The 27,500-nt window shown below is 38.6% G+C and overlaps 1 protein-coding gene across 2 annotated transcripts in view; it reads left to right on the top strand.

The window, feature by feature from the left end:
• LOC137967279 (sentrin-specific protease 1-like) overlaps positions 1-24,576 on the top strand; it is a 45,501-nt gene extending 20,925 nt beyond the window's left edge. Inside the window, exons 7-22 of one of the 2 annotated variants that reach the window (XM_068813802.1) lie at positions 6,116-6,273; positions 10,594-10,772; positions 12,866-12,908; positions 13,802-13,858; positions 14,669-14,753; positions 14,839-14,871; positions 15,112-15,168; positions 16,455-16,502; positions 16,830-16,946; positions 17,476-17,613; positions 18,369-18,434; positions 19,737-19,816; positions 20,569-20,647; positions 22,241-22,291; positions 23,199-23,243; positions 23,839-24,576. In XM_068813802.1, the coding sequence (XP_068669903.1) occupies positions 6,116-6,273; positions 10,594-10,772; positions 12,866-12,908; positions 13,802-13,858; positions 14,669-14,753; positions 14,839-14,871; positions 15,112-15,168; positions 16,455-16,502; positions 16,830-16,946; positions 17,476-17,613; positions 18,369-18,434; positions 19,737-19,816; positions 20,569-20,647; positions 22,241-22,291; positions 23,199-23,243; positions 23,839-23,901 (1,299 nt within the window). In that variant the 3' untranslated portion in view covers positions 23,902-24,576. The remainder of the gene's footprint in view (positions 1-6,115; positions 6,274-10,593; positions 10,773-12,865; positions 12,909-13,801; positions 13,859-14,668; positions 14,754-14,838; positions 14,872-15,111; positions 15,169-16,454; positions 16,503-16,829; positions 16,947-17,475; positions 17,614-18,368; positions 18,435-19,736; positions 19,817-20,568; positions 20,648-22,240; positions 22,292-23,198; positions 23,244-23,838) is intronic. The other variant, XM_068813803.1, reaches the window with a different exon arrangement.
• The last annotated feature ends 2,924 nt before the right edge of the window (positions 24,577-27,500 follow it).

The raw sequence follows: 27,500 nt of genomic DNA, 5'->3' as shown, positions 1-27,500 counted from the left end.
ATAAATAATATGGCATATCACAAAGTTGAAGCAAGAACCAATCAGCTGTAGGGCTGATAATGCATTAGCAGCCCTCTGTCAGTCTTTTGCGGGCGGCTGAGCGTGTGTTTTGAAGAGGCCGATTTTCTGTTTGGCCGCGTATATTGATAATAATTTATCTTTATTTTGGTCCTATTGTCCTGAGCTTCCAAGGATTCAGTCTTGCAATAACTTGAACCTTTGTCTAATTCCCTCAAGAAGGTTTGTATTGTAGTGTAAACAAAAGCCATGATCACAGGGTATCAAGATAAATCATTATCAATATACGCAGCCAAATAGAAAATCGGCCTCTTCAAAACACACGCTCAGCGGGCTGCAAAAAACTGACAGCGGGCTGCTAATGCATTATCAGCCCTACAGCTGATTGGTTCTTGCTTCAACTTTGTGATATGCCTATTATTTATAGATGATTTTACGCATTTTTTCAGTAATTTTAAATAAGTTCACTGGACTGAGTTGATTCTGTAATAGCTTGTTCAATCAACACTTACATGATGATTTGAAGTGACTTTGAATTCGTTATTCACTTAGCTTGTATTATTTAAACTCACATTCTTGATATCATTTGGCCTTGTTTATTGATAATAATGATAATGACAAGACTTGACAATACGCGATCGCAAATAAACACTATTCCGTAAAAAGGTCATGTTATCCCCTTATTGTCAAGAATTAGACATACATGTTACAGCTCAAAAGTAAGTTACCACCCTGTCGCAGGAGTCTCAAGAGACAAAAGTCTCGTCTCAAGAGACAACACGGCTCAAAAAATTTTAAGTGTCTACATGAATGTGAGAGAGGACATAACGCTGATCCCTACTCCATGGAGTACCCTATGGAGTACTTAAATAGAGTACCCCTAAAAATCTTTTATTGGTCAAATTAAATACTTTCTCAGCATGGCGAGGTATTCAGATGCTTTCTAGCTCTCCGATTGTTGCAGTTCGATGCAGTTCACGAATAGGCCACTTTACAGTTGTTTGCTCAGCGACCTAGCCTATGAATGGCTGCGAGGCTGCCGGTAACCTTGTATTGATACAGCCCCCATTGCTTTTATCATGTAAATTGTGTTATTGTAATTCTAAAAAGTCCATGTTAACATTACAAAAAGCATGAAGGTTTGTATCAAAACAGGGTCACCGGCAGCCTTACTTCCATTCTTAGGCCAGGTAACTTAGCTTCAACTGTAAATTGGTCTATTGGCCACCATCTTCAAGTTTCGTAGGTATTTTGTGTGTCCATTATTGTAGTGTGCTTTTAGACAAAATAATTTAATATTCATACAAACCTTATTCCCCTGCATACCCATTCAGGCCCTTGTGTCGCCATATATACCCTTATGGAATGGAATGGAAAACTTTATTTGTACACTACAGGGGCATACCTATGGGTTATCAGAGATGTATCCTGGATTTCAAATTTAGGGGTCCTCTGGACCCCTTCTTGAAAAATCTGGGGGTCCAAATTTGCAAAATTTTGGGGGACCAGCTAATTAATATTCAAGAATTAATATTCTGACGATCTATTGCCTCTTAATTGCTGCTGCAGTACCCTTTTAGATTTCTAAATTGCACAAAAATAAAGTCTTACCCCTCCCCTCGAATATGTTCTTAAAATAAAATGATCAATTTCTGTTATGACCGTTGATTCATGGATCAGAACATCTTGAGGAATCTGTACGCTGTAGGAACTGTTGGCTCTAGTTGATAAATGATCTAGACCTCCACAGCAAAAAAAAAACCGACCTGAATCTCAATTTTCCGTAAAAGAGCATCATTTATTTTATCAACACTTGAGGTGTAATTTAGGAACAAAAGAGTAAACAAATATTAGCGATCGATACACAGTTCATCATCAGCCCGTTACTTCACCATGGCCAATGTTAATAATCAAGCGATTGAATACATTCAAGTTTCATGTTAAACACATTATTTTTCACATGAACTCCAAAAAAAGTTGCATAATTTGCAAAATAGACAGGTTCCGTGCAAAACAAGAACCAATGCGATGACACATGCGTGCCGGGAATTAACATCAACAGGGTTGCACAAAACAAAAATTTAAACATACTTCACCATTGGAGTCTCTGTCATTTCACCCACAATAAACAAACCAATACTTGAAATTTGCTTTGGCAGATCGAAAGTGTAGCCGATTGTCTCGCCAAAAAAAAGTAGATCATATCATGTCACACAACACGTGGGAATTCAAACACAAGCACTTAACTCCTCATGCTGGACATAATCATTGACAAAATGAAATCATTTGACTACAAAAATGCGAAATTAACAGCTTACCTTGAAATTTAATGACCTCGATCATTTCTGCATATGGGGCACCTACTCGATTAGTTTCATAAGCTATTTAGGTGTCCCAAACTCTTCACAATCAACTTTGTATTAAAACTGTTTGTTTACCATTAAATTTTATCCTTTCTTCTTTTCCCCTAAAATTTTATTTCTTAATCACAATTGTAATATTTCATTAGTACTATGTATCTTCTTCAATATTTAATTTGTAAATATTCATATGTATATTCTATTTTTCTTTTTCCAACACTGTAAATTAATGTTTGTGTGAGTTTAAATTAAAATTGATTGATTGATTGATTGATTGATTGCGTAGTGAGAAATTGGAGTGCTCAATTTCCTTGTGAAATATGCAGTTCGCATGTTTTTTCTGGCTTTTTTCATTTGCATAAACATTGGAATTTTTTTCTGCATGCAACTGGACCCTTGATACTATGCGTCCAAAACAAAAACGAGTGCATCCCAGGACGCAATTGCGCACTCTGGATACATCTCTGGGTTATTGACCAAGGGTGAGGTCAGTCAAGATGACTGGACATTGCATAAACATCCAAAAAAAGAACGAACCAATATCCAGCCATCTTCATTGAACAAGCTTGGTCAATAAAGCATTTATAATATGGGATAAAACGCCAAAAAATGATCTTTGGTTTTGCGCGACCAAGCGAGAAATCCCAAGCGGGCAGTATCGCTCCATCTTGCCTGCTCACGGAGTTAGTCATTTAATAAATGGGTATATTATGGGCATACATACGTGGGTCTATATGGGTATACAGGAGTGAATATTTAAATACACTACAATAAGGGATACATGAAGTACCTATGAAATTTCAAGATGGCAGCCAATTTGTGAACTGCATCAAACTGTAACAATCGGAGAGTTGGAAAGCTCGAACTAAATAAAGGGGTGTGCATCTAAATGCCTCACCATGTTGATTAAGTATCGAATTTGACGAAGAAATGATTTTAGGAGTACTCCATTTAGTTACTCCATAGGGTACTCCATGGAGTAGGGTGCTGCGTTTTTTCCTCTCCCACTTTGACGCTATAAATTTGTTGGCTACTTATTTTGCTTTTTCTTCTTTTTTCTGGTGGAATTGGACATCTCAGAAAGCCATGGGCAGAAGAAACATAAAATAATCACGCGCAATAAATCCTTCAAGCTAAAAACAGTCACAATTAATTGCCATACTGTGCCTACTAAAAGGAATAATCTATCTGTTGGCATTTCAATTTCGCGATAATTATAAATTTGCAAATGCATTGTTGTAATTGACATATTTTTGCGAAGGAAAGAGGTGCTGGATGTAAAGTGCAGTATCAATTATTTTCGGACATCTAAGTTTAATTTTTGTTCAAGTCTTGAGTTGAATTAGAAAGCGATGGAAATATTTAAAACACCATTACCTTGTAAATAAGTTTAAGTGTTGGTAATGTGAGAACTATTCTCGATCTTTGTAAGCCAGAATTTTTTCCTGCATTTTTGCTGATTAGAATGCAATTTTTTTAGTATCAATTAAATCATAGCAAAAACACAAACTATTGGAGTTCACTTTATTTCATACGGCTATTTAGGCATCTGATCATTTTAGAATTTCACACCACCGCAGTAAAAACATGAAATGTTACTCAATTGACATGATATCTTTTTCGGTTTTAACAGTATGGTAATTTTGATTCTTGTTTCATCCTCGACAAGAGCATCATTTAGTCGTTTAAATTTGCAAACGTTCGTGTGGCTGTCAGACTTTTATCAAACTTTATGCCAATCTTGCCGCTTCAGTGATTCTCATCTTGTCTTGCAAGAAACAAGACAAGACTGATGACTTACAATGTACTTTTAAGCAATACTGTACATGTGTCATATTTTTTCACACTCGACACACTAAAATGAACAAGCAGTATGTGGATGTTATCAACTTGGCTGTACTGGTAACACCCCCTGGAATGAGGTACAAGGATGGTCAGACCTTTGTGAATGAAAGTTCCCTTAGAGAGGATGAAGGGATCAGCAGTGATGAAAGAACAATGATGCTGATCAAACAAAATTAAGGAAATGATATTCACCCATCAACACAATTGAAGTGGATTACCTGTCTAAGCATCAAGACAGAAAGCTGCCTACCCTTGACTTTAAGGTGTGGGTAGAAACAGGAGAGAAGGAAACAGCAGAGGGATGCATTGAAACGATAATTATCAGGGATTATGTAAGAGTTCTAGAAGAAATTGAGGATGAATCAAGTAAGGTGCCGGTTCGGGCTACTTGTTTAGAAATTTGGTTGCCCTCGCTCGCAAATAAGGCGCCCCAGGCTACCATGTGATCGTTAGGCAGCAACCTTGTAAAATACATCGCCTTCAAAGCAGTCATGAATGTTAGATCTGCATTGAGCTGAGTGGAGTAACAAAAGGACAGTGACAACCTATGAAGTCTTAAGAGTGCTATTAAACTGTAGCAAGTTGTTACCATGGGAGAGAGTAGTGGAAATGTTGATGAGACGGTCCTTAGTATACAGTACTCGGGTTACAGTGAGAAGTTCAGGTGTAAGGCGTAAAAAGGAAGCTGATCAAGGAGGAGAATGGCCGTTACATAAGCACAGAGACTGGAGGATACAGGTAAAAAAGCAAGAAATACAATGCAGTGAAAACGAAAAGCAAATGGTATAAGAGAGGCAGAAACAAGGCAGTCATCTTTGTACTTGCTACACCTAACTCCAGCTACAGAGAAGGTAACAAAAGAGATACAGCAAAAACGGTTCAAGATCAACGTGGTCAAGAAGGCTGGTACTGCAATTAAGAGATTGCTGGAGGGGTCTGATCCAGTTACATGTACATGTACATAAACTACAACAATGTGAAAGAGGACTACCTAGTTTGCAGAACAGATGGGAAAGGGCTGTGCGATAGATAAAGTGTAATGTATAGAAGTAATTGTAAGAGATATACAGATGTAACAGCATCTACTTGGGAAAGATATCAAGGAGTGCATACACCAGAGGCAAGGAACACAGAAAGCTGCTTTACAGAAAGGAAGAAAATTGGCCATTGAATACAGGGGTAGTTTCTAAAGAAACTGCGGTGCTGCGTCGGCGGGGAAGTAGTATACAAAAAATTTGGTTTTATTTACGGAGTTGAAAATGTAAATTGACCACGGTTCAGGGATTCTAAAAGCTGACGTTTCGAGCTCGAAACGTCAGTTTAGAATCTCTGTACAGTGGTCAATTTACATTTAATATCCGTTGGTAAAACCAAGTCATTGGCCATTGACCTTGTCGAAACATAAAACAAGCAAGATACAGAAATTTCAAAGGAATAGTAACTGTTTCTACTTATCGGAGGACTCATAAATAATTTTATTATTGTAAAAACGAATGGAACCATTTCCACTTTCCATGTGCAGTAATTTCATATGGCTGCATGCTTCCAACAAGAAAGGATGTGTCGGATGCCTCAGGAAAACTTTCATGACGTCAAAGGACATGTGGCTGTTTTCATTGGTTCTTAGATTCAGTGATTTGACACTTTTTATATGGTGGATCACAACTTTTTAATCATGAATTATTTTTATATCAACTTACAAGAATTATTGTTCTTTTTAGTGCGTCGAGAATGTAAAAGGACACAACATGTATGTCTAATTCTTGTCAATATTTGAACACATTCCTGACCTAGGTGACCAGACTTTCTTGAACCATCAGGTGTTAGAGGATTAATGAATATAGTTAAAGTGCTCCATTCAATTGTCTCAGTAACTGATTCTTTGTAAACAGGTGGTTCGACTGGAAGAAAGGGACAGATACAAACAATTGGTGGCACAGTTTACCACTCTGGAAACACCAGACTGCACAGGACAGAATTGGAATGCAAGATCAGATGATACTTTGTGTGTGCAGACTGATTTCCTTGCAAAAACGCGATGTCTTACCAGGTGATTCAATGCTGCTAATACTTTGTTCGCTTTTTCGATAATCAGGGTAATGAAAGGCATTAAAATACTGTAAAAGTCCATGCATCAGCTGCACCTGCAATTTGGAAGCTCAAATTTTAAAAAACAAATTAGAGACAACAAACTTTGAAGTTCCAATGAATTTCTATTTAATGATGAAATGATACATGAAATGGATCATATATGAACTGCGGATATTAAATCAAGTGAAGCTATGATCCTCGCAGTTATGAATGCAATTTTTGCAATTGCGTAGAGAAGCCTGAAAAATTCAGGACTTCAACGGGGTTTGAACCCCGTGACCTCACGATACCGGTGCAACACTCTAACCAACTGAGCTATGAAGCCACTGTCGTTGGGAGCTTGATGTCATATCCGCAGTTCATATATGATCCATTTCATATGTCATTTCATCATTGATTCATTCCTCACGGGAACATTAGAACCCACGAATGGCCAGCTCCCAACGTCAGTGGCTTCATAGCTTAGTTGGTTAGAGCGTTGCACCGGTATCGCAAGGTCACGGGTTCAAACCCAGTTGAAGTCCTGAATTTTTCAGGCTTCTCTACACAATTGCAAAAATTGCTTTCATAACTGGGAGGATCATAGCTTCACTTGAATTTCTATTTGTAAACAAACAAGGACAAACAAGTACGGTTTCAAAACACTGACACAGTGATTGTTACAAGCTTTGATTTCAATTAAGTCTTTACAGTGTAGATAGCGAAATTTCACTTGTCATACCTTCATCTTAAGAGTTTACTACAAAAAAATTAAGGAGCTCTGTCAATGCGATTTTGTTCAAGATCATCACTTCGAAACACTCCATGGAGTTGAAATTGTGAAGGCGATCGAAACAATACTCTTGTTTAGTAGCCAAGCTTTGAAATGTGGGGAGGAGTCTGGGCTGTGAAGGTGATTAAAAAAATAATGAAACGATCAGCGATTTGCCTTGCGAGTACTCGCGAATATCTTGGTATTTTCTTGCTGGTGGCGGAAAGATACTGGCTGCGGACATCATAGTAAACTCCTTTGTGGGGGAGTGGAGTGGAGGTTGGTGTTGTTTTGTTGGAGTAAAGTGATAATTAATTGCTTGAAAAACTCTTGGAGAACAAGAATCAGAGTTGAACTCTTTAAGATACAAACGGCTCCTTTGAGAGCTACCACTCATGAAAAAGGCAATGATCAACAACATTGTGTTTTCAGTTTGCTATAGTGGAGCTGCATGCGGGAAGCACCATAATTAAGAAAATATGGTAACCCATTGATGCAAGAAATTTTGGTTTTAGCTACGACATCATCGAGGCGACAGCCGAGAGCGACTCTAGCTTCTTGAGTGCTTAGCAAACTCCGAAGTGCATCCATAACTCAATAGTGCACGCTGAGCCATTTACCATTTGTTTTATAGCATAATCGCTAACACCACTCCTGCGTGTTTCACTGTCTTTGCAGATGCGTCGCCTCTGTTGAAAGCGATCAACCTATCGCAAACAGTGCGACTTTTCCAAGCCAAAAAAGCAATGTTACACTATTTCAGCTCAAATAGCTGATGAAGTAAATCTCAAAAAGAAAATCGACATTCCAAAACACCATTTACCTTCCAGTAGCATCTTCCCTGGTCTCATAAAATCCATTTCAAATTCTGCAATTCGGCTTCAATATTTGAGCAGAGTTCAGATTGTGTTTTGGAAATCAAACATGAAACGCTCTTTCGTCGCTTTAAGACCTTCAATCCTCCTTTTCCACTGCTGATTAATCTTCAGGGCCCGCTTGTTCGAAAGCCAATTAACTTACCGGTAATCCAGGATTAGCGTGAACTTTTGTTTCATGTTTTTAACGTTTTGGTGAAACTTTCTTTTGCTTATTTTTGTTTTTGAGTATTGACTTCTCCTAAAGTAAAGTTTTGCAAAATATCAGCGTTGAACAGCATTTAGGAGTAGAGAAATAAAGTCCTCGGTTAATTTTAATCTGGGATTAGTGTTAATCGGCTTTTGAACAACTGGAGCCAGGGCTATATCTTTCTATGTTGAGCTCTTTAGAGGTTCACCTCTATTCTATGAGGAGGAAAATATGTCTTGGAAAATTAGGACTGATACGCTAGTGAAGGCATTGTCTTGTTTCCACAATCTCAGAAAGTTAGATTGCACGTCAGCTGTCGTCAGCGAGCGTGCACCCATGGGCAAATAGTAAATGACCAATTGGCCAATTAGAACGGGTGTTTTATTCAAGTTATGTTATAAAGTAGAATATTTAATTAACTTTCAATGGCGTCGAAGTGGATGTAACGCGAATGACGTTTTAGTGGATTTTTAAACAAAATATACCCTTATAGAGCTCAAGAATGGAACGTCAATGCTATAAACAAGACAAGTGGTGAAAAATAAACATCTGGAATTTTCAGAGTGACGAATAATGGCCTTCAGCAACAATACATTATTATTGTATCTTTCCATTGGCCATCGAGTAGTGATCTTTATTTCTAAATATTTTACTAACTGTGGTGTAATGTACAACACTGAACCCAAATGGCAAATTCTGTGGTAACTTTGTCTGGTTTGATATGGGTTCAACAAACTTATTGAAGGAATCGAGCACCATGAATGCATCTGTTATCTCTGTTGTCTCTCTATATTAATTTGCACTCAACTTTTGTTAAAAAAAAATAATTGGAAATGTGACTAATTTTTGCCAATCAAGAATTATTTGCTTCATTTTAAAATAAAAGTTGTGATGAAAAAATGACGTTTTGACGCATCCTGCGTCATTTTCAAGGTAGGTTAGAAAAAAGTCAGAAATGAATAAATTTAAAGTTTGTACAATCCTCTAGGGAGATGTCCGTATTGTTCAGCGTAATTGAAAATTTTTGCCTTCAGCAAGTCTGATTGGATAATTAGCAATGGTGTTAGATCCTTAATATACAACATCTCATTTACCAAACAGTCAAATTTTGATACGCATCGCCCTAAGAAGTAGTAGTGTTTCATTTCCGGACTGATAATTTGTTAGGGTGTTTTGGAATGAGTACGAAAATTTGAGGAGGACAAACACGTACCAAGGGCAATCCAGTGTATGCTCTCGGAGGGTCTAGTTCAGTAACATCTTGAGAAGTTTTTATGAATGGTAATAAGCCATTTCCGAGTTCATGTCTGCCTCCTCTTCAAAGCGAGTCTAAGTGCGAAGTTTTTTGTGATGGTAATTAGTTCTACTTTACATATGAATGAAACCTAATTTTCATAACAAAAACTTCGCACTTAGACTCGCCTCAAAGAGGAGGCAGACATGAAGTCGGAACTGGCCTATTAGGCCATAGAAAAATCCACTCAGAGATGTTTCCATAGATAAGCTGCACTCCCAGATTTTTATTTGAATTTTGAGAAAAAAAGTGTGGCTTCTACATGGACTTTTAGGGTACTTACATGCAAGTAATTTTTTACAATGTACTATTGTGTGAATTTCACATTATATGTTTGGAGGATTTTTACCTGGCGAGAATTGGGATACCAAAATTTATTGCAACCCAAAGAGATACAAGCTACAGACTACAAGTACATGTACATGTACAACCACTGCACCATGCAATGTTCAATGTAAGACGTTCTTTCATGTCGACTATGTGTAGCACAATGCCAAAAAATACTAGCTAGTAAAGACAATACAGTCCACACTTAATTGACAGCTCCCCATAGCGGCTTTTCGGGGCTAATGAAACACACTGAAACGACAGAACAAAACAACAACTGTTAAGAATCCCAACTGTCCAGAGACAAGCCAGTTGGCTATTTACAAGACTAGTGCAGCTGGGAAGTTGAGCCAGGTACTACCGGTACCAGGAACAAATTCAGAGCGGATCTTGAACACGGGATATCCGGATCTCAAGGCAAGTGCCCTATCCACTGGGCCACCCTGCCTCATTTAAGCAAGCTGTAAGAAAGCCTGCTCACAAGTCTGCTCCCAAGATAACAAGTTACAGGGGATAATAGGGTTTACTTTGCTGTCTAACTTTGCTGCCACCCACACTCAGATGATAACATACATGGGTCATTCATACAAAGCCTCACTGAACTTTCCATTTTTATGGTGATGTTGACAGTGATTAGCAATCTAATCAGGTTCAAACCAGTGTATAGTTTTATTTCACTGTGGAACTTTGCATTTTTGGTGCAAAGCTGTAAAACTGACTATTTTGACATAATTGGCTAACTTTCTTCAGACTTCAGTCATTTACATGGGGCTACCACACAATGCAGCAACCTTGTAGCAGTGTACATACTAATTTTAAAAACAATTCTTTCTCTGTTACAGATCTGGTGATGGAAGCCTCATATCCCCAAGATCCAAAGTATCACCCTCCCATACGTCATTTACTGCACCAGCCTCTCCTCCCCGGTCACCCACAAGACTTCGAGTGACAGCTTCTCCAAGGCCATCTGCCAACAGGGCAAGCAAATTGACTCAGGACATTAGTTTATATTCCAGACCAGGTTGGTAAATCATTGCCAGAGTACCAAGACAGTTAAAGTTATTTTTGTCAAAGCTAAAACATTCTTTCCACAGGGTAAAATACATGTAGCAGTAGGTTAGGGTCATTGGCAGACAGAATCTTTGGCAGGTTTACCTTCAAGCATCGTTAAATGCTTTGCTTTTTGGAACCATCATAATTATATTCATTATTAGAACCATTATTATATTCATGTCACATAGCCACGGCCTGCTACTGTTCTGGCCTTGTAGCTCAGTCGGTAGAGTAACAGTGATCAAATCTGAAGGTTGTGGATTCAAATCCCACACTGGTCAGAGTTTTCTCTGTCCTTGTGTGGGCCCAATTCCAATACTAGGGTTGATCTCTGATGGAATAATTGGGTATATAAAACTTCACAGTAGTGTTTCATTTGTGTATGCCTACACTGTAACTTGAACTTGGAATCATTACTCTCAATATGCTACTAAAGGACAACAACTAACGATTACCTAAATTAGGCTTGGGCCAAGCCAAATTTGTCCTTATGAATTAACATCTCACATACTCACGGCCTGCTCCCGTTCTGGCCTTGTAGCTCAGTCAGTAGAACAACGGTGATCAATTCCCAAGGGCAGGGGTTAGACTGCTGGACTCTGCAACTTTTTTGTAAAAATCCTGCTATACATCTGGACACTTTGTTTAATCCATCTTTTATTTCCTCACAGCTGAAGGAGATAGGGGAAATCACTCTCAAATCAACCACAAGTTTATTGTTAATGTATGGGCAAATCTACCCCTGGCAACCCTCTGCGCATTTGACTTTTTGCTATATCAGCATCACTATCAGGTATCAATGTTGTACCCAGGTTGTCTTTCCACAACATTGCTAAATTAAGGTAATTCCCTTGAAATTGTTCTACTATCAAACTTTTTTGGAAACTTGGCATAGTTAACATTCATGACATGAACATTTAAAAAATGCAATATAAAAGTGGGGTCACCGTGCTTGTTTACGCGTCAGCAGGCTCTTAAAATGGGGTATTTTTACTGTTTTCGCGTTAAGAATTCGAATCACCTTCATACAGAATTAAGCCTTGGTTACTTCAAAGACACAACATTTTATTTTGAAAATAAAGCTTCTTTTATTTACGTAAGCAGTAATGCTTCATTTACGCCGACTTTGATTCCCTGGTTGTGGGAATATTGCACTTTTTGGGACAGTTCCGTGGTTAGCTTGAAGTCCTCGCCTTGGGTAAAATACACCCCGGTACGCCTGTTTTCCAAAAAAAATTCATGTTCTACTATCAAACTTTTTTTCTTCTTCAGATATGTTCTTTATTAGACTGTTCTTAGCAAATACCTGAAAAAAAAATCGGGGGTCAACGTGCTCGTTTGAGAGAAAAGGAGCATTTATTTCGCTATCGGGTTTAGTTTGAGCGAAATCTCTTACGTTTTTTATGCGCATGTGCTCATGTGCGCGCGCTAATGACGCGAAAATCGTGCGCAGTAGGGATGCGCAATGCAATACTAAGGAATTACCTTAACTGCTTCCGATTCGGATGCCCACGATATACTTCAAATAAATTCCTTTTTTCGCTGGTTCTTTATATTAAAACTCACAAACTTGTGCAACTCACCAGCAGACATTTCAGTCGAGAAGTCAATGAAAAATAATGAAAGCATGTGTTTGTGCATCTTAACAGTAGCTAAATACTTCATGTATGAGGCATAATATCATGACATTGCGTGGGAGACAAGTATTAAGTGGGTAATTGTATGGGAATCGTTCTTCCATTTTTGAGCTGAAACAGTGCATGATTTTTTTTTTATTTTAAAATAAATTTCTTCGATCGCTGGCTTATTTGGACACGAGGTTGAAAGACTTCATGATCAGTCGCCAGCTGCCAACCAGCCTGAAAATTCCGGTTGCCAAAGCTCAACTTTCAGTTGCATTGGCGACCAGCTGGTTGTAATCTCAAACCCTGCAAATTAAGGAAGCTTCTCACTGCACACAGCGACTAAGGTCTTTTTGGTGGTGAGTCACCAACCAAGGATTATGCATTACATTCATGTGTCATATGTAAACTTAGGATAATTTGTTGCTTCTACATTTAGGTCCAAGAGAGGTGTCATCTGTGGGTAGAAATATTAGATCAAGGTACAGTATGATGATCCGATAGTTAACGATTATGTACAGAATTAAAAAGTTCATATACGGTAACAGGATAAACTTTGTGACACTGTCATTTGGAAATGCAATGTCAGATAGCCTTAACTTACATGTAGATCATGTCTTCAACATGATGTAAAAAAGAATTGCAAGTTCGCTAAAAGATACATGTACATGTATGAATGTTAATGTTCCTTTTACCACAATTGCTTGTAATCTTGCAATGTGATTGGCTAATTTTCCATTGTCGATTTTATTTTATTTTATTTTGTTTTATTTTATTAACTTTGCCTTAAATACAGAAACAATTAATGAAATAAACAATAAATAAACAAATAAATTAGGTAAGGCTGGAACCCGCAACAGCATAAGCCAATTACTCCGGGAGTGTAGACAACGCATCCATTTGTCACGCAATGTAATAGCCAATCAGGAACGCCCATTTTGGGAAATAAACCAATCATAATATGAGAAAGTTATAGACAGCGCTTGATCTTTCTTCGTGTCATGATTTTGGTCATGCTCTGAAATAAAAACTTTCTTTGGCATTGAAAATTGTGGTGAAAAATAAATCGAAAGTGGTTCAGCGTTGTCTGTACCCTTATCGACAACTATATTCGTCATCACAGTGGTCAAAATTTGTTGTGGACTCACTTGGCTGCAACATTTTGACCACTGTGATGACGAATATCGTTGTCAATAAGAATACAGACAACGCTGAACCACTTTCAATTTGTTAATTAGAAGTTATTTGGTAAGTGTCTGGACAGGGTTTGGACCTTGGCTACCTTGCTCTAAGGCTTAGTGACTATCCAACGTAGTTAAGCTATACATAAACATACATTCAGTGTCTGATTTATAACCTTTTATTGTCCCCACAGTGCAGCTGACAAATCAGTGGTGGGTAATCCATTTGATGAGGAATGGACAAGAAAGTGGTGAGTGCAATTTAAGATCTGTCAGTAAACCTGCATTCTCTAACTTTACATACATTTAGCATCGTGTTTACATAAAACAACAAATAGCAAATGTCAGACTGCTGTTTGTCATAAAGTCATGAATTTTCTCTTATTTCAACTTGCCTCTTTTTTGAGACGTTGCTTGAACATACTTGTAACAGGGAAAAAGTGAGCTGGAATCAAATAAGACTTTTTCTCCTTTACTTTTTGTGAAAATGCAAATCTTAACATGACATTTCCTGTTTGTTGTAACTGTGATACCAAATCTCTCAAGGCAAGGAGGGTTAGGCAGATATTGGATGATTTGGGTACGTAGTGTCCAAACAGGACACCACTGATCGGTGGCTCCGTTGGTTGGGAGATCCTGGGTGCAAACCCTGGCTGGACCAACACTCAGGGTCTTCAAAATAACTGTGGAGAAAGTGCTGCCTTTCCAATTTCATCTGTATGTTACTGGTTAGACTTTCAAGGCTTCGGGATGAGGACTGTAAACTATAGGCTACGTCTCACAATCCTTTCTGTTAATCAACACTGGGGGACATTAAGAACCCACACACTGTTCGTGGACAGTAGGTTGCAGACCTCTGGTGTTGTGGTCTGACCTCCTTTCACCTTCATGCGTGAGGTGGGTGAGATCAAAGGAAGCATCCATCAATCGTGGGAATTGTTGACCAACAACTCTGTCCCTGGTAATAAAAAGCGCAATACTTTTTTGTGTTATGAACAAGGTACTGTGTATGCAGCCGATAGTAATGTGTTCTGTCCACACTGTGGTTCCGTCTTCTGTAGGAAAGATCTTTTATCAGAGGGCAGTTTACAGAGACAAAGGGAGATTACAAAAGAAGAGAGAAAGCTGAAAGCTATAAAACAAAAGGTACTGTAATTCTAACAGTAAACCTGTTCTTTTGACCTACAGTGTACCTCGAGTTCTTCGTTAAACTTCTTCTTGTTTATTTCAGAGAGAAGAAGAAACACAGGCACTTAAACATGAGGTAATGTATCCCTCAGTCCCCTTTCATTCCTCATTTTGAGGGTACGTGTACAGTATACTTTGATGGATTACGCAGTTAGTTAGCTGATAGACAGACAAAGGGATGGCCTGACTGGAAAAGTGAATGACTAGCACGCTTGCTTGGTTGGTCAATTTGACAGATAGACTGACTGATAAACTGACCATTGTGGCTGATTGATTGATTGATTGATTGATTGATTGATTGATTGATTAAACACAGGTGCAAAAGAGGTCACTAAAAGGATGGGATTATGAAGAGGAAGAGGAAGAGGAAGAGGTATTTCAGTATATCCTGATCTCCTCAATGAGTTATTAATATTGGGGAAGCCTGATTTCACTTTAAGATGGTTCAACAATAATTATACAAACAGCAATGCGCTGCAGAAGAAAGAAATCTGGACAACTCTTTTACAAATAAACTTCTTTTCTTTAGGTTTTCCTTGCATGGTCAAAAATAATTACCGTAATGTTCTGTTGAATGGAAATATTATTATAGCCCTTAGCTCCACTTTGTTTTGGGACGGCCTGAGGCTCACTTACAGCTCAGAATTACACCTTGCACTCCACACATGGTGTGTTGAGGGATAATAGTGTGAACAAGTTTTTCGCTGGCTTAAAGTGTTTTCTTTTATACCGTCCATTGAAAGCATAACTGGTTACATGTACATGTCTATGAAAGCACTTTGTTCTTTGCTTGTGTTACAAGGACACACTTTCAGAAACCTTCACCATTCATAGTTATTATCGGGCATGCTCCTATTTTAAGGATAGCTTTTCAATGCAGGAAAGCTGTAAACAAGGCTCTAAAGCAATGCAGCTTTTTAGAGTTCAGGGTGTCAAGTTCCTATTTTTTCTTCTTTTTTGTATTATTGCTCGGTCCTTCCTATTTTTCACATTTTTTGGCCTTGTTTTGTCCAAAGTGCAGTATTTCGTGATAAAACAATTATAATGGCGACTTGTTTAGTGGCTGTAGTTTGCTGCTCCGAGTTTGCTGCGGGCCTCAGTTTCAAAGCGAGGCCTGGTGCACAGTCATTCAAATGTGGAAACGAGTTGCGTATTCTTATGCAAATCAAACTCATTTCCCTTACAATAGTTGAGCACCAAGACTCACTTCGAAACAGAGACAAACAGCAACTCGGAAATGGCCCATTAGCATCATTTTCACCTGACAGAAACATAATTATATTAACCAAAATATCGGTGTTTCGAACCATGTCTTCTGAGAACAGTGCTCCTTAGAAGCTTCCAGATTCTGTAGCAGGTTCTGTTTTTGTCTGGCCTCATAGGATATCCTACTTCCGTGGACAGCTTCATATTTCTTCTCCCATTTCTTTCACTCTTTTCTCGTCGTGATATACTGAGTCAAAGAAAGTTGTGACCTTCTGTCCTCAACTAAATGTCTATCTCAAAATCTTACTGACTGACGAGTCAATTTGAGTGCAGTTTTGCCACTTGCATACCTGTACTGGTATGCAATAGCAGAGCTGCATTCACACGAAGATAGAATTGAAATCACATACACTTTGCAGAACCAAAGAATGTCTCTGTTCATTGTTTTACTAGGTAGCAGAAGATTCGTTTCTTGCTCTCACACCTGAAATGGAGCAAATGGTGAGTTCCAGAGGACAAAAAGAAGAAACAGTAACTTTACTTCGGAAAATATTAAAGAGTATTTCTTGCACTCTTTTGACCAGCTACAAAGTGGTAACAGCCAAAGGTGTCAGCATTTTGTGCTTTCATGTAATGCTATCATTCACAGCAAAAATTAACCAAAAAAAACGTGCACCAAAATTGATATTTTTTCTGAAATACGTGTACTTTTAGGTTTTATAAGGGATCAAGTAGGCAGTTGAAGCTGAATGAGGGGTTGTACGTGAAGCTAACAATTTATTTTTGTGTTATTATCTGTAGCAAGAAATGCTATTTTACTTGTTTCAGGTTGATGCTGCTCTTGGCCCAGGGTATGCTGATGATCCTCTTGTTGAAGGCTTCCGAGTCACACTAAAACGGAGTGACATAGCGACCCTGAGTCATTTGAATTGGCTCAATGATGAGGTGTGTTTACTAGAGGACCTGCTCATTTATACATGGACAATTGTTGGGGATTTAATTGGGAGAGTGTACCTATATGCATTAATAATTCATGAGGGTGACAGTCAACTGACACAACTGACACAGTGTTCAAGTCACAAGTATACCTCTGTAAAACCCAGTACATATCATCAAATGTTACTATAACGTTTCCTTCCCCTACTTTTAATGAATGAGTTTTGGTAGTGGTTTTTCTAAGACATGCTTAACTGTGAAATTGATTCATCAGTTTCCAGGCATATCGTACTGTAGGATTAATTCGTTACATCTCTCTATCTGTTTACTATTCTGAATTGTTTCTTTTCTTTCGTAAGGGTCGAAATAACAGGAAAGCTTCACAGTTGTATCAATGAAGCGACTGTGAGCTCCTGGTGAAATATGCCTGTATTCCCTTATGCAATAACATTATTTGGTTTCCCGAAATCATAACATCGTTGTCTTTTTAAAATAAATTTTAATCTTGGCAATTTTTTTCTACTATCTGTTCTTGTAGATCATCAATTTTTTCTTTAATCTTCTCGTGGAAAGGAGCAATCAACAAGGCAAAATTAAGGTCCATGCATTCAATTCATTCTTTTATCCCAAACTAATCAAGTCAGGCTATGCAAGTCTTAAAAGATGGACAAAAAAGGTGAGTATTTATTATTACTTTAAACAGTACTTTTATTTAACGAGTACTCTGCTACAGTTCCTCATCTCAGCCATTCATTTCAATAGCGAGAACGCACCGTCTCGACAATTTCATTCCTAGCAGAGTATAGCGGGACAATTGCCATCTGAACCTAGTCCAGTTGCTTAGCTCCCAATCCCATGTGTCTCCTCGCGCTCAGTGGTAGAGCATCCGAAGTAGTAATCGGATGCTCGTAGGTTCGACTCCTGCAATGGAGCGCTCGGAATTTTTTCTGAGTATCCCCTTGTCACCATCGATTAAATAATCCATTTCTTCATTCATTTGCTGGGGTTAACATCATGTACTTTTCAGACAATTTTAGTCCTAGCAGTAGCGAGTGACAATTATCAGGGTTAAATGGCCAAGCTCCTGTCAATCTCCCATTATAGCTGAGTGGTAGAGCATCCGAACTGGTAAGCGGAAGGTCGCAGGTTCGACTCCTGCAAAGGAGTACTCGGACTTTTTCCCAGTTTGCCCGATTCACCTTTGAAAAATGTCGTCTCTTCAGTTTCCCCATTGTTTCGATGAATGTGCATCGACTCAGTGACAGCAAATTGAAGTGTCTAAATTTTGCAAAAAAAGTATTTGTAGCTACATGTACTTTGTAAAACCGTAATGAAAAGGTGAACATGTGGCACCAATAATGACTGAATTTGTTTTTAGTAGTTGCTGTGGTTGCGTTGGTCTCATTTTTTTTTTCTTTTTGCTTTATTCAGGTTGATATCTTTGCAATGGACTTGGTTCTGGTCCCTGTTCATTTGGGAATGCACTGGTGTTTGGCGGTAAGAATGTGACACCATGTCTTAAAGGGGCTTTGTCACGAAATGTAGCCACAACAGGGCAACCAAATCAAGTGAAATGTAAATATAACTACTTAAAACATTAACGGAAGGATTGAATAAAACGGCAATTACCAAAGGAGACAGGGATGGGCAAAAAAATGAAGAAGATTTGCATGGATGGAAACTATGTATTGCTGTTTCTGAAAACTTTTCAGTGAAAGTTTATCCCTGTTGTTTATAACTTGAATTAAAAGACATATTAAAATACAATAAAAACGTTCTCTGGCAAACAAGAATTCTTCGAAGGCACGACATCCGAGTTGTAAATAAGCCTCTCGAGACTTTGCAACAAGAATTTCTTTCTCCTAAATTCAGACCACTTATTGAACACCAACCCAACGTGATTTACAAAATACCCTGTTCCGATTTGATTGGTGTTATGTTGTTGAAACCGGCCGTTGCTTTGAAACCCGCAAGAAAGAACATATTATAGGAGTGTAAAAACATGTGCTAATGGGTCAAACACTGCGAAACATGCATGGTCATTCGCTCATCGCATTGATTTTAATCATTCTCGAGTTATCGACAAAGGCTCTTTTCGTATTAGAAAAACTTTAAATTGGAAGCTTGGCACACCTCTGCTACCAAGCATGCTGACAATAATTCTAAGCCGATTCCTAATCAGTATAGCATTCTTTTTAAACAATAGCCACCTTTTTTCATACTTTTACTTTGTTCTTCTTATTATTCTTATCTCGCCTTTTTTGCATATACTTCACTAATTGACATTTCATGTTTTATCCGTGGAAGCCTGTAGATCGACAGCCGAAAGCTTATGTCCCTTTTTAAAACTTTTAGCCAGAGAACGTTTTTATTGTATTTTAACTCAAATTATGTTTGCTCGACAGAAATTGTTTGTCACGAGGCTTTGAGTTGCATCGTTTGCATTACATCATTGTTATGTTTCTCTCGAGCTTTGTTGCAAACTATCTTCTGGTGTTTCTGAAAACTGTTCAGTGAACGTTTATCTCTGTTGTTTGTAACCTAAATTATGTTTGCTCGACAGAAATTGTTTGTCACGAGGCTTTGAGTTGCATCGTTTAGAAGTAATTTCTGGGTTAACGTTAAGTTGCATAGCAAAGAATTGATAAAACTACACAACAGTCAACTCATATCTTACCATTCCATTCATTTACCGTCTTAGTTAATTAGTATCTTAAAGAGACTGAAGGATTGCAGAATGACTCTCTTATTCCACTTCCAAATTATGTTTTGGTAAATCGATGGCTTTTTTCTTCACAGGCAGTTGACTTTAACAAAAACTGCATATCATACTACGATTCATTGAAAGGCTCTAATCCGCAGTGTCTCTCGGCTCTCAGGTAAGTTTTGCCCTATTTGAGCAACCTTTTGAGTTGCGTTCATACACACTTCCTACTGGTGTGGCCTGGGTCCAAGTCCCAGAGGTAACGCCACAAGTTGGTAGAGCTCCCCTTTATCACGACTGTTTTTTTCCAGCTACTCGTTTTTCTCTCCCTTATCAAAAACCAACATGGAAGTTGATGCCAACGAGGGGATAATCTCGATAGGACTACTGTCTAACTTACGATATTTCCCTTTTATCGATCGCTCTATGCCGTGAATGCATGAATAATTTGGTGTAATTGTTATGTTAGTCGTTCAATTATTTACTATAGTTTTATTAAGTGGTAAGGGTGACACAGCATAGCGAGGCTCCAGTGATACTGGGCTTCACACTGTGGCCAGACTACAGCACCGGGAATTCTGTACCCTATTCGTTACCAATAGAATGGTTTTTTTCACTTCCCTCGGAATTAATCAACAAAGGTTGTAATACGCTTCCAAAACTTTTAATGTCATTGTGTTAGAAGCCCGAAGAGTCTAACCATTTGTAGCTGTGATTACGTTGTAATATCAACACTTACCCGTTCATTTAATTGAAGAAGTGTTGGTCCATCCGGATTTTGCGCCCACGACTTCTGATATGGTAACCCCATTTTCAAGCAACTGAGCCAACCAGTCGGCCTTAACTGCGGGTACCATTGAGCCATAATCTTCATATGACAGCACCCCCCTAAGAATCGTGAATTCATTACGATCTTTACTTCACTAGAGCTTACCTTAATGAGGAATCTCTTGACAAGAAAAAAGTGCCGTTTGATTTAAATGGATGGAAAACATCTTCTCCAAAGGTATTTGCTCCCGATACATTCTCTTCTTTTAAAGTTTGAGTTATCTGTCGTTCGTTGGTCATAAGTGTGCACAAGGGAGCGTGTGAAACGTGCGCGGTAGCAGTAAAAGATTCTGTGATTTAAAGTGAAAAGTGAGTGAGAGCGGCTATCATTTAGTCTGCTATTTCTTGACGGAAGTTCAACTTGAGATCAAATTGCGGGCCAGGGGCCGGTTGTTCGAAAGCCGATTAACGCTAATCCCAGATTAAAAAGTAACCAAGGAGTTTATTTCTCCACTCCCAAATGCTTTTCACCGCTGATATTTGGCAAAACTTTACATTAGAAGAAGTCAATCTTGAAAAACAAAAGTAAGCAAAAGAAACTTTCACCAAAAAGTTGGAAACATAAAACAAAAGTTTGCGCTAATCCTGGATTAAGTTAATCGGCTTTGGAACAACCGGGCCCAGGCGTATAAAACGTTCTGCTCTTGTTGGTTTAGCTGTCTAGCAATTATTCCCAGCCACAGATTTAGATGACCAGCATTCCCTAGCATTGTTTCGATAGATTTATTTCTACCTTTTACTTAACGGATCAAGTTCAAACATACCGGATTTCGATAGTTTTCATTTGTAGTTCCTGTCTATTCATAACATTGAAAAAGGATATTCCAAATCTCCAAGACAAAGGCACAGATTCCAGGAAAATCACTCACTGCACATTAGTTTAATGTTAACCCTTTTGAAACTTTGAAAATATCAATGGCTAAGTGGTTTCCTTTGACCCTCCTCTCCAATACGCTGAAACTACGAAAATTTGGTTTTATCAAACGAGTAGCGATAAATAGAGGCTACTTGAGCCATTTTGAATTCAGAAACTGTGGCCGCCGGCTTGAGGAGACCGTGCGCCTGAAGAGAAAGATCTATGGCGATTGGCTGATTTGACGGAAACTATGGTGACAGCAATATCTTCACACGTGAAAGGTGAAGGTGATACGTTCGCTGAGGACGGTGAAAAGATCACGTTTTAGAAACAGCAAAAATTCTTGTATTCCAACGAGGTCTCTCTAATAAAAGTAATTAACCACCTTGAGAAACAATTGTCCTTCGTCCAAGCGAATGGCTAGCGCTCGAAACGTCAGCTCGCAAATCTTTAAGATGGTTAATTTCCCTTTATCAACTCGTTTGACAAGACCAAATTTTCATGTTTCACTCCCCACCGACGCAGCAACACAGTTTTGTTTATAATCCAACCCACCCTCACCAATAGCAGCCATTCACGTGCGTGTATAACCTGCGTAGCTGGCGGTTTTGTCCGAAGCGAACGATCAATCGGTGAAGACGCGCAAACGGGTGGCCAAGACGCGAGGGGATTAGGGCGGGGGGTTCTCCCACCCCAATCCCCTCGTGCATGGCTGACCGTTTGTCCTTTTCGTCGATTGATCGTTCACGCGGGCAAAACAGCTACGCAAGCTAAGACGTGTAACGAATCTTAATTTGGTGAAACAAGACTTGAACTTGAAATATAAAGCACTTGTCTTGAGAATGGTAGGCAAGCGTTATGTTGGTAACTTGTTTGACCACTGATTCGTCTGTTTTCTTTTCTCTTCATGCAAAGGATATACCTGAACAACTGAACGGATGTGATTGTGGAGTTTTCGCTTGCACGGTATGCTTGACAAAAATGAACTTCTAATTCTTCATTCTAATTCTTGTGTGTACTTAGAGACCAGTAAATAAATTGCCTGGAGAAAGTAAACCAACAGGGAAGGGCAAAAAGGGTCGTCCATCGGGATCATCGTTATGAATTTCACAAGAGCTATGTCTGAATGTCGTAAGAGCTTTGAATTTCCCTTTCGTGCGTCACTGCGTGGACGACGTCGTATAAACTCAACACAGAACAGTAAAATATCGTCTCAAGTGTTTTCTTGGACTTTCACACGACACCTTGGCGGGTCACGTTTGTTTCCCAAACTAATCTTGTGGGTGTTAAGCTTTATTGCTAACGTTTTCTTTGTTTAAAATGCGTGCCGCACTTGTAGCGCACTTGTTTTTCCACTTTGCAGTAATGTTATTTTTAAGGAATCTAGGATCCTTGACGTTAACGAAATTAGCGCTAATCCTCGGTTAAAATCAGCATGCTTATTCTCCATTCTGTTCTCCATACGTTTCAACTGGTACTGATTGGGATCATTCCTCCAGTCAAAAACGTTCCCACTTCTTGGTCTTTTCCCTTGTTTGCCCCGCCTTTGTGTTTGATTGGGCATTCTTGTGATAAGGAGAAACTGAATGTTGATCATGGGTTAGCGCTGGCTTTCCCTCCAACAACTAGGCCCAGGAGACTCGCGGAAACTGTAACTATAAAATAGTTACTACACAATACGCTGTTTTGTCTATCATTGCCCCTACGACGAATATTCATTAATTAACTTGCTGCGCCTCAAGACTTGAGGACTCCCATCGGTGAGTGGTCTTTTCTGATCGAATGAAATAACTGTAGATAGCATCTTTATCTAAAAGTCTCATGAAGATTATAACTCTGCCACGACAATTGAAATTGTTTTGTTTTATTACAGTACGCCGAGTATTTATCAAGAGGGGCAAAATTTGATTTTGACCAGGTATGAGGCGTCTGATTTACAATAGACACGGAAGCCATTTTGACGGAATGGGAAAGCGTAAGGAATTCACTGTTAAATTTTATTCGTAAAAACGGTGGTCTCTGAGAAATTTACCTATTGCCTGAAAGTATCAATAATTAAAGGCAGACGCCTTTTTGCTGATTTTACAAAGCGATCCATATACCGACACTTATTCTCGCCAAAATGGCGTGATAGGCTCCGTATGTGTATTATGATCCCTTATCAGGTATCAGAACTCTTTCGGTAATTATCACTTTGCTTAGCGTTTTCCACGAAAAACGTTGCGTTTTATCCTCAACCAATCCGAGGCATTTGCACTTTTTTTCCGGCGCGTTACGCTGTTGTAGCTACTTGTATTTGATGTTTATAGTGTTGTGGCCACAATGTAAACGATGAAATAGCAACAGAAGGTCCGCGTAGCGTTTTTGGAGCGAGTTTAGGACTTCAGTGGAACAAAGGCTATTTTTCACAAAAATAAAGACGTCACACTTGGACTCCTTTCTGCTATTCTTCTAAAATACGCTTTGTAAGAGAACTCTAATCTTGTTGGTTCTTTTTCTTTTTCTTGTTGTAGAGACACATGCCTTATTTCAGACGTCGAATGGTTTACGAGATTGTGACCAAAAAGCTGTTATGATGCCCCTTGTGCTGAAGTCCAGCTCCAGTTGCTTGTGCAAACAAAGAACGTCAAATACGCTCTGCCTGAGATGAACATGTGTTATCCAATGAAGCTCTCCAGAAGAAAATGGCTGAATAGCACAATAAACAGCAGTTCTCAGTGAGGCTTGGAAGCCTTGACTTACATGTTCTAAATACCCAGTGTCTGTAGTGCGGACTACAGTCAGTTGAAGATAGACACTGTAATGAGAATTAAGCGGCAGCGAATTCGTGAGATTTTATTACAACAGTAGACGCAATGTGGGTTCTTACACAGAGTCCCTTTGTAAAGTGGTTGAAGAAGCAATCAGATGGAGAAAATGGGGGCAAGGATAGAAAAGATTCGGGAAAATTTGAATTGTATTTACCTTTTCCTGTACAGAGACTTATTATTGTTATTGTTATTTCAAATCATTGCCCTTTTAAACTATTATCAGAATGATAGCGGCAAATAAGTGTCAAAAACCTCTATTTTGCACTATTGTCTTGCTTGCTGAAGAGATTGTCACTCTTTTCATGGACAGGAATCAAAGGTGTTATTATTATTATTATTATTATTATTATTATTATTATTATTATTATTGTTGTTGTTATTATTATTATTATTATTATTATTATTATTATTGTTATTATTAAATAAGTGGTGTGGTGTTCAGTGGTGTGTTTTGGATAGGTTTGAGATTGTGTTGAGTGCATCAGCTCTGCGTAATAATCTATTCCAAAGTGTTCTTATGTTGAAAAACGCAAACTTTTGAGTTTCAAAGAAAGGTGCATTTCTAAATGCTTGTGTCATTGGACAATTTGGAAAAAACCCTGTTTTCTAAGGAGTACTTTCCGCTTCATCACCTCCGAACTCGTGCTCCTCGATAACAGTAAGGTGTTTTCTCTTCGATCATGAGCGCTAGCCCAAGGTATTCCGAGTATACTACGAGTTTGCGAGGGTTTTTCGAAGCTTGGTCAGTGCTTGCCAGCATGCTGGCAGTCCCTTCTGAGTTCGTCGAACCGCCCGCTTTGGTCACGCAAGCTATCCGCGAGGGGAAAATGGCTCTGTCTATCACCATTCTCGCCTCGGCTCGCTTGCGTGACCAAAGGGGGCGGTTCGACGAACTCAGAAGGGACTGCAAGCAGTCTAGCGTTTTTGATACCACTAAACTAATGCACAGCCCAAACCAAACTTTGAGCAACCCGACACAGATGCCGGGTTGCAGGATCGGTCACCGATGGCGCGAGTTTCGTATCCATGGACTTGAGTTGTTCGACAAATATCGGAGAAGGTTGCTTGCTAGAATACTGACAGGTGTCACCTATCAAGCGACTCCAATAAGTATGGTCAAATTATAAATTAAGCACAAATGAAATAAAGACAATGTTTTTTTGAGAATCGCGCAAGCAAGAGGTCCTCGTTCAGATTGGTGGGATATCTGTGCATTCAGATGCAAGGAATATCTGGCATTATAGCCAACTCGGCGTTACGCGCCTCGTTGGCTATCTATCATCTCATATCCAACGCGCGCTCATGGAATAATTGTTAAATACAAACTAGCCCACGTGTATTTTATTATTATTCCATGAGCTAGCGTTGGATACGAGTTCGCTAAGACCGATCTCGGAATGATTTCCGTACAGGTCCCTACTTTATTATGCATGCAGAATAAATTAATTATTCATTCGCGCTATTGTTTTGTAGAACAATACATATACCAAGAGATTATAAAGGTAAGAGAAGTAATCCCTCATACTGGCCCTATTCCCATCGTAAACCCTCTTAGGTTATTTTTAGATATTTTCCCGCGGATAATGTTACCGCGCGCGTTACGTGGAAGTTTCGTGGAGGAGGGAAAGTGCAGCAAATTCTGTACGATGCCACTCACCGTTTTCAAAATTGAGTTTCATGGCCTGATAAAATTCATTGTCTGCAAGATACAGGTTTCAAACATAAATCCGTGGAATTGCTTAACTGTCTAGTTTACAGTGATACCAATTTGAAAATTTTCCAATCTATCAAACCGTGTTAAATAATTTTGTCAGACGCAGATATGTTTACCTTGGTTGCATTCCGTTACTTGTCCATTTTAGTGCGCACTTTCTGATCGTCTACAAAATTCTGTCGCTTACAAAACTCGTCCCCGTCAAGATACAGTTTGCAATCATATATCATGGAAATCAGTTAACTGTATAATTCACTCTGATACCAATTTTACGTTTGTCTAATGTAAGAAACTGTGTTAAATAATTTGTAAGAGGGAGCTATATTTTACGTGTGCGTTGCAAATTGACTTCCATCCGATCTTACGGTTTTAAAAATTTTTATCGTGTGGTCAATTAAAATTTTCCTGTCATGTGTGGTACTGTTTGAAAGCGTTAGCTATCGAATTTATGAATGTCATAGAATTAAGTCACCATAGTTTAAGTCCGCTAAGAAAATCGAGAGCGCGTTGACCAAGTCAGGAATATGTTACTTGGTGACTGTAGTCCGCGATATTTCATTGTGTACAAAATTCTGTCGCCTATAAAACTCGTTACTTTCAAGATACAAGATGCAAAGATATATAATTCAAATCGTTTAACTGTGTTGTTTACAGTGACGCCAATTTCAACACTGTCCAATGTACGAAACCGAGTTTAATAATTTTGGAAGATACAGGTATATTTAACATGCGTGCCTTGCAAATTTACTTCCATGCGATACCACTTGTTCATACATTTTTATCGCACTGTCTGTTCAAGTTTTCCTTTCATGTCTGATATCTGTCTAATTTATGAATATCTAAGAATTAAGTCGTCAGATTTTAATCCCGCGAAGAAAATCAAGAACGCGTTAACCAAGTCAGCGATATATTACTTGTTGACTGTAGTCTGCGAATTGCCAATGTTTACAAAATTCTGTCGCTTATAAAACTCGATCCTTTCAAGATACAGGTTTCAAACATCTATAACTGAAATCGCTTAATTGTCTAGTTTCCAATAATACCACATTCAAGGTTGTGCCATATACGAAACCGTGTTAATTTTTTTGTTAAGGAGACAGCTATATTTAGGGTGCGTTCGATTGACCGTATTCCGGAATAGGAATACATAGAATACAAGTTGGAAATCCTTCGTTTTTGCAGAGATTCACATTAAAATTGTCAAACATTTGCTAAAATGCTATTTTAAACATATTTTTATCATGCTTGCATCTTGGAAATGCACCAAACATACCGTTTTAGGCATCACTCCACGTATTCTTATTCCGGATTGGGGTCAATCGAACACGCCCTTAACATACGTGCTTTGCAAATTCACTTGAATCCGATAACGCGGGTTCAAAAATTTTTATCGGACACTTGATTCAAGTTTTCCTTTCATGTTTGGTACTGTTGTTGAGCTCTATCTGTCTGCTTTATCACCATATAAGAATTAAGTCATCATATTTTAATCCCGCAAAGGAAACCGAGAATGCGTTTATTAAAGTCAGAGAGATCGTACTTATCGACTATAGTCGTCCATTTGCCATTCTGTACAAAATCCTGTCGGTTACATAACTCGTTCCTTCCAAGATACAGGTTTCAAAACATAAGTCATTGTAATCGCTTAACT

This window comes from Montipora foliosa, chromosome 8 (assembly GCF_036669935.1).
Source record: "Montipora foliosa isolate CH-2021 chromosome 8, ASM3666993v2, whole genome shotgun sequence".
Taxonomy (NCBI): Eukaryota; Metazoa; Cnidaria; class Anthozoa; order Scleractinia; family Acroporidae; genus Montipora; species Montipora foliosa.
This window is presented reverse-complemented; position numbering and strand designations above follow the sequence as displayed.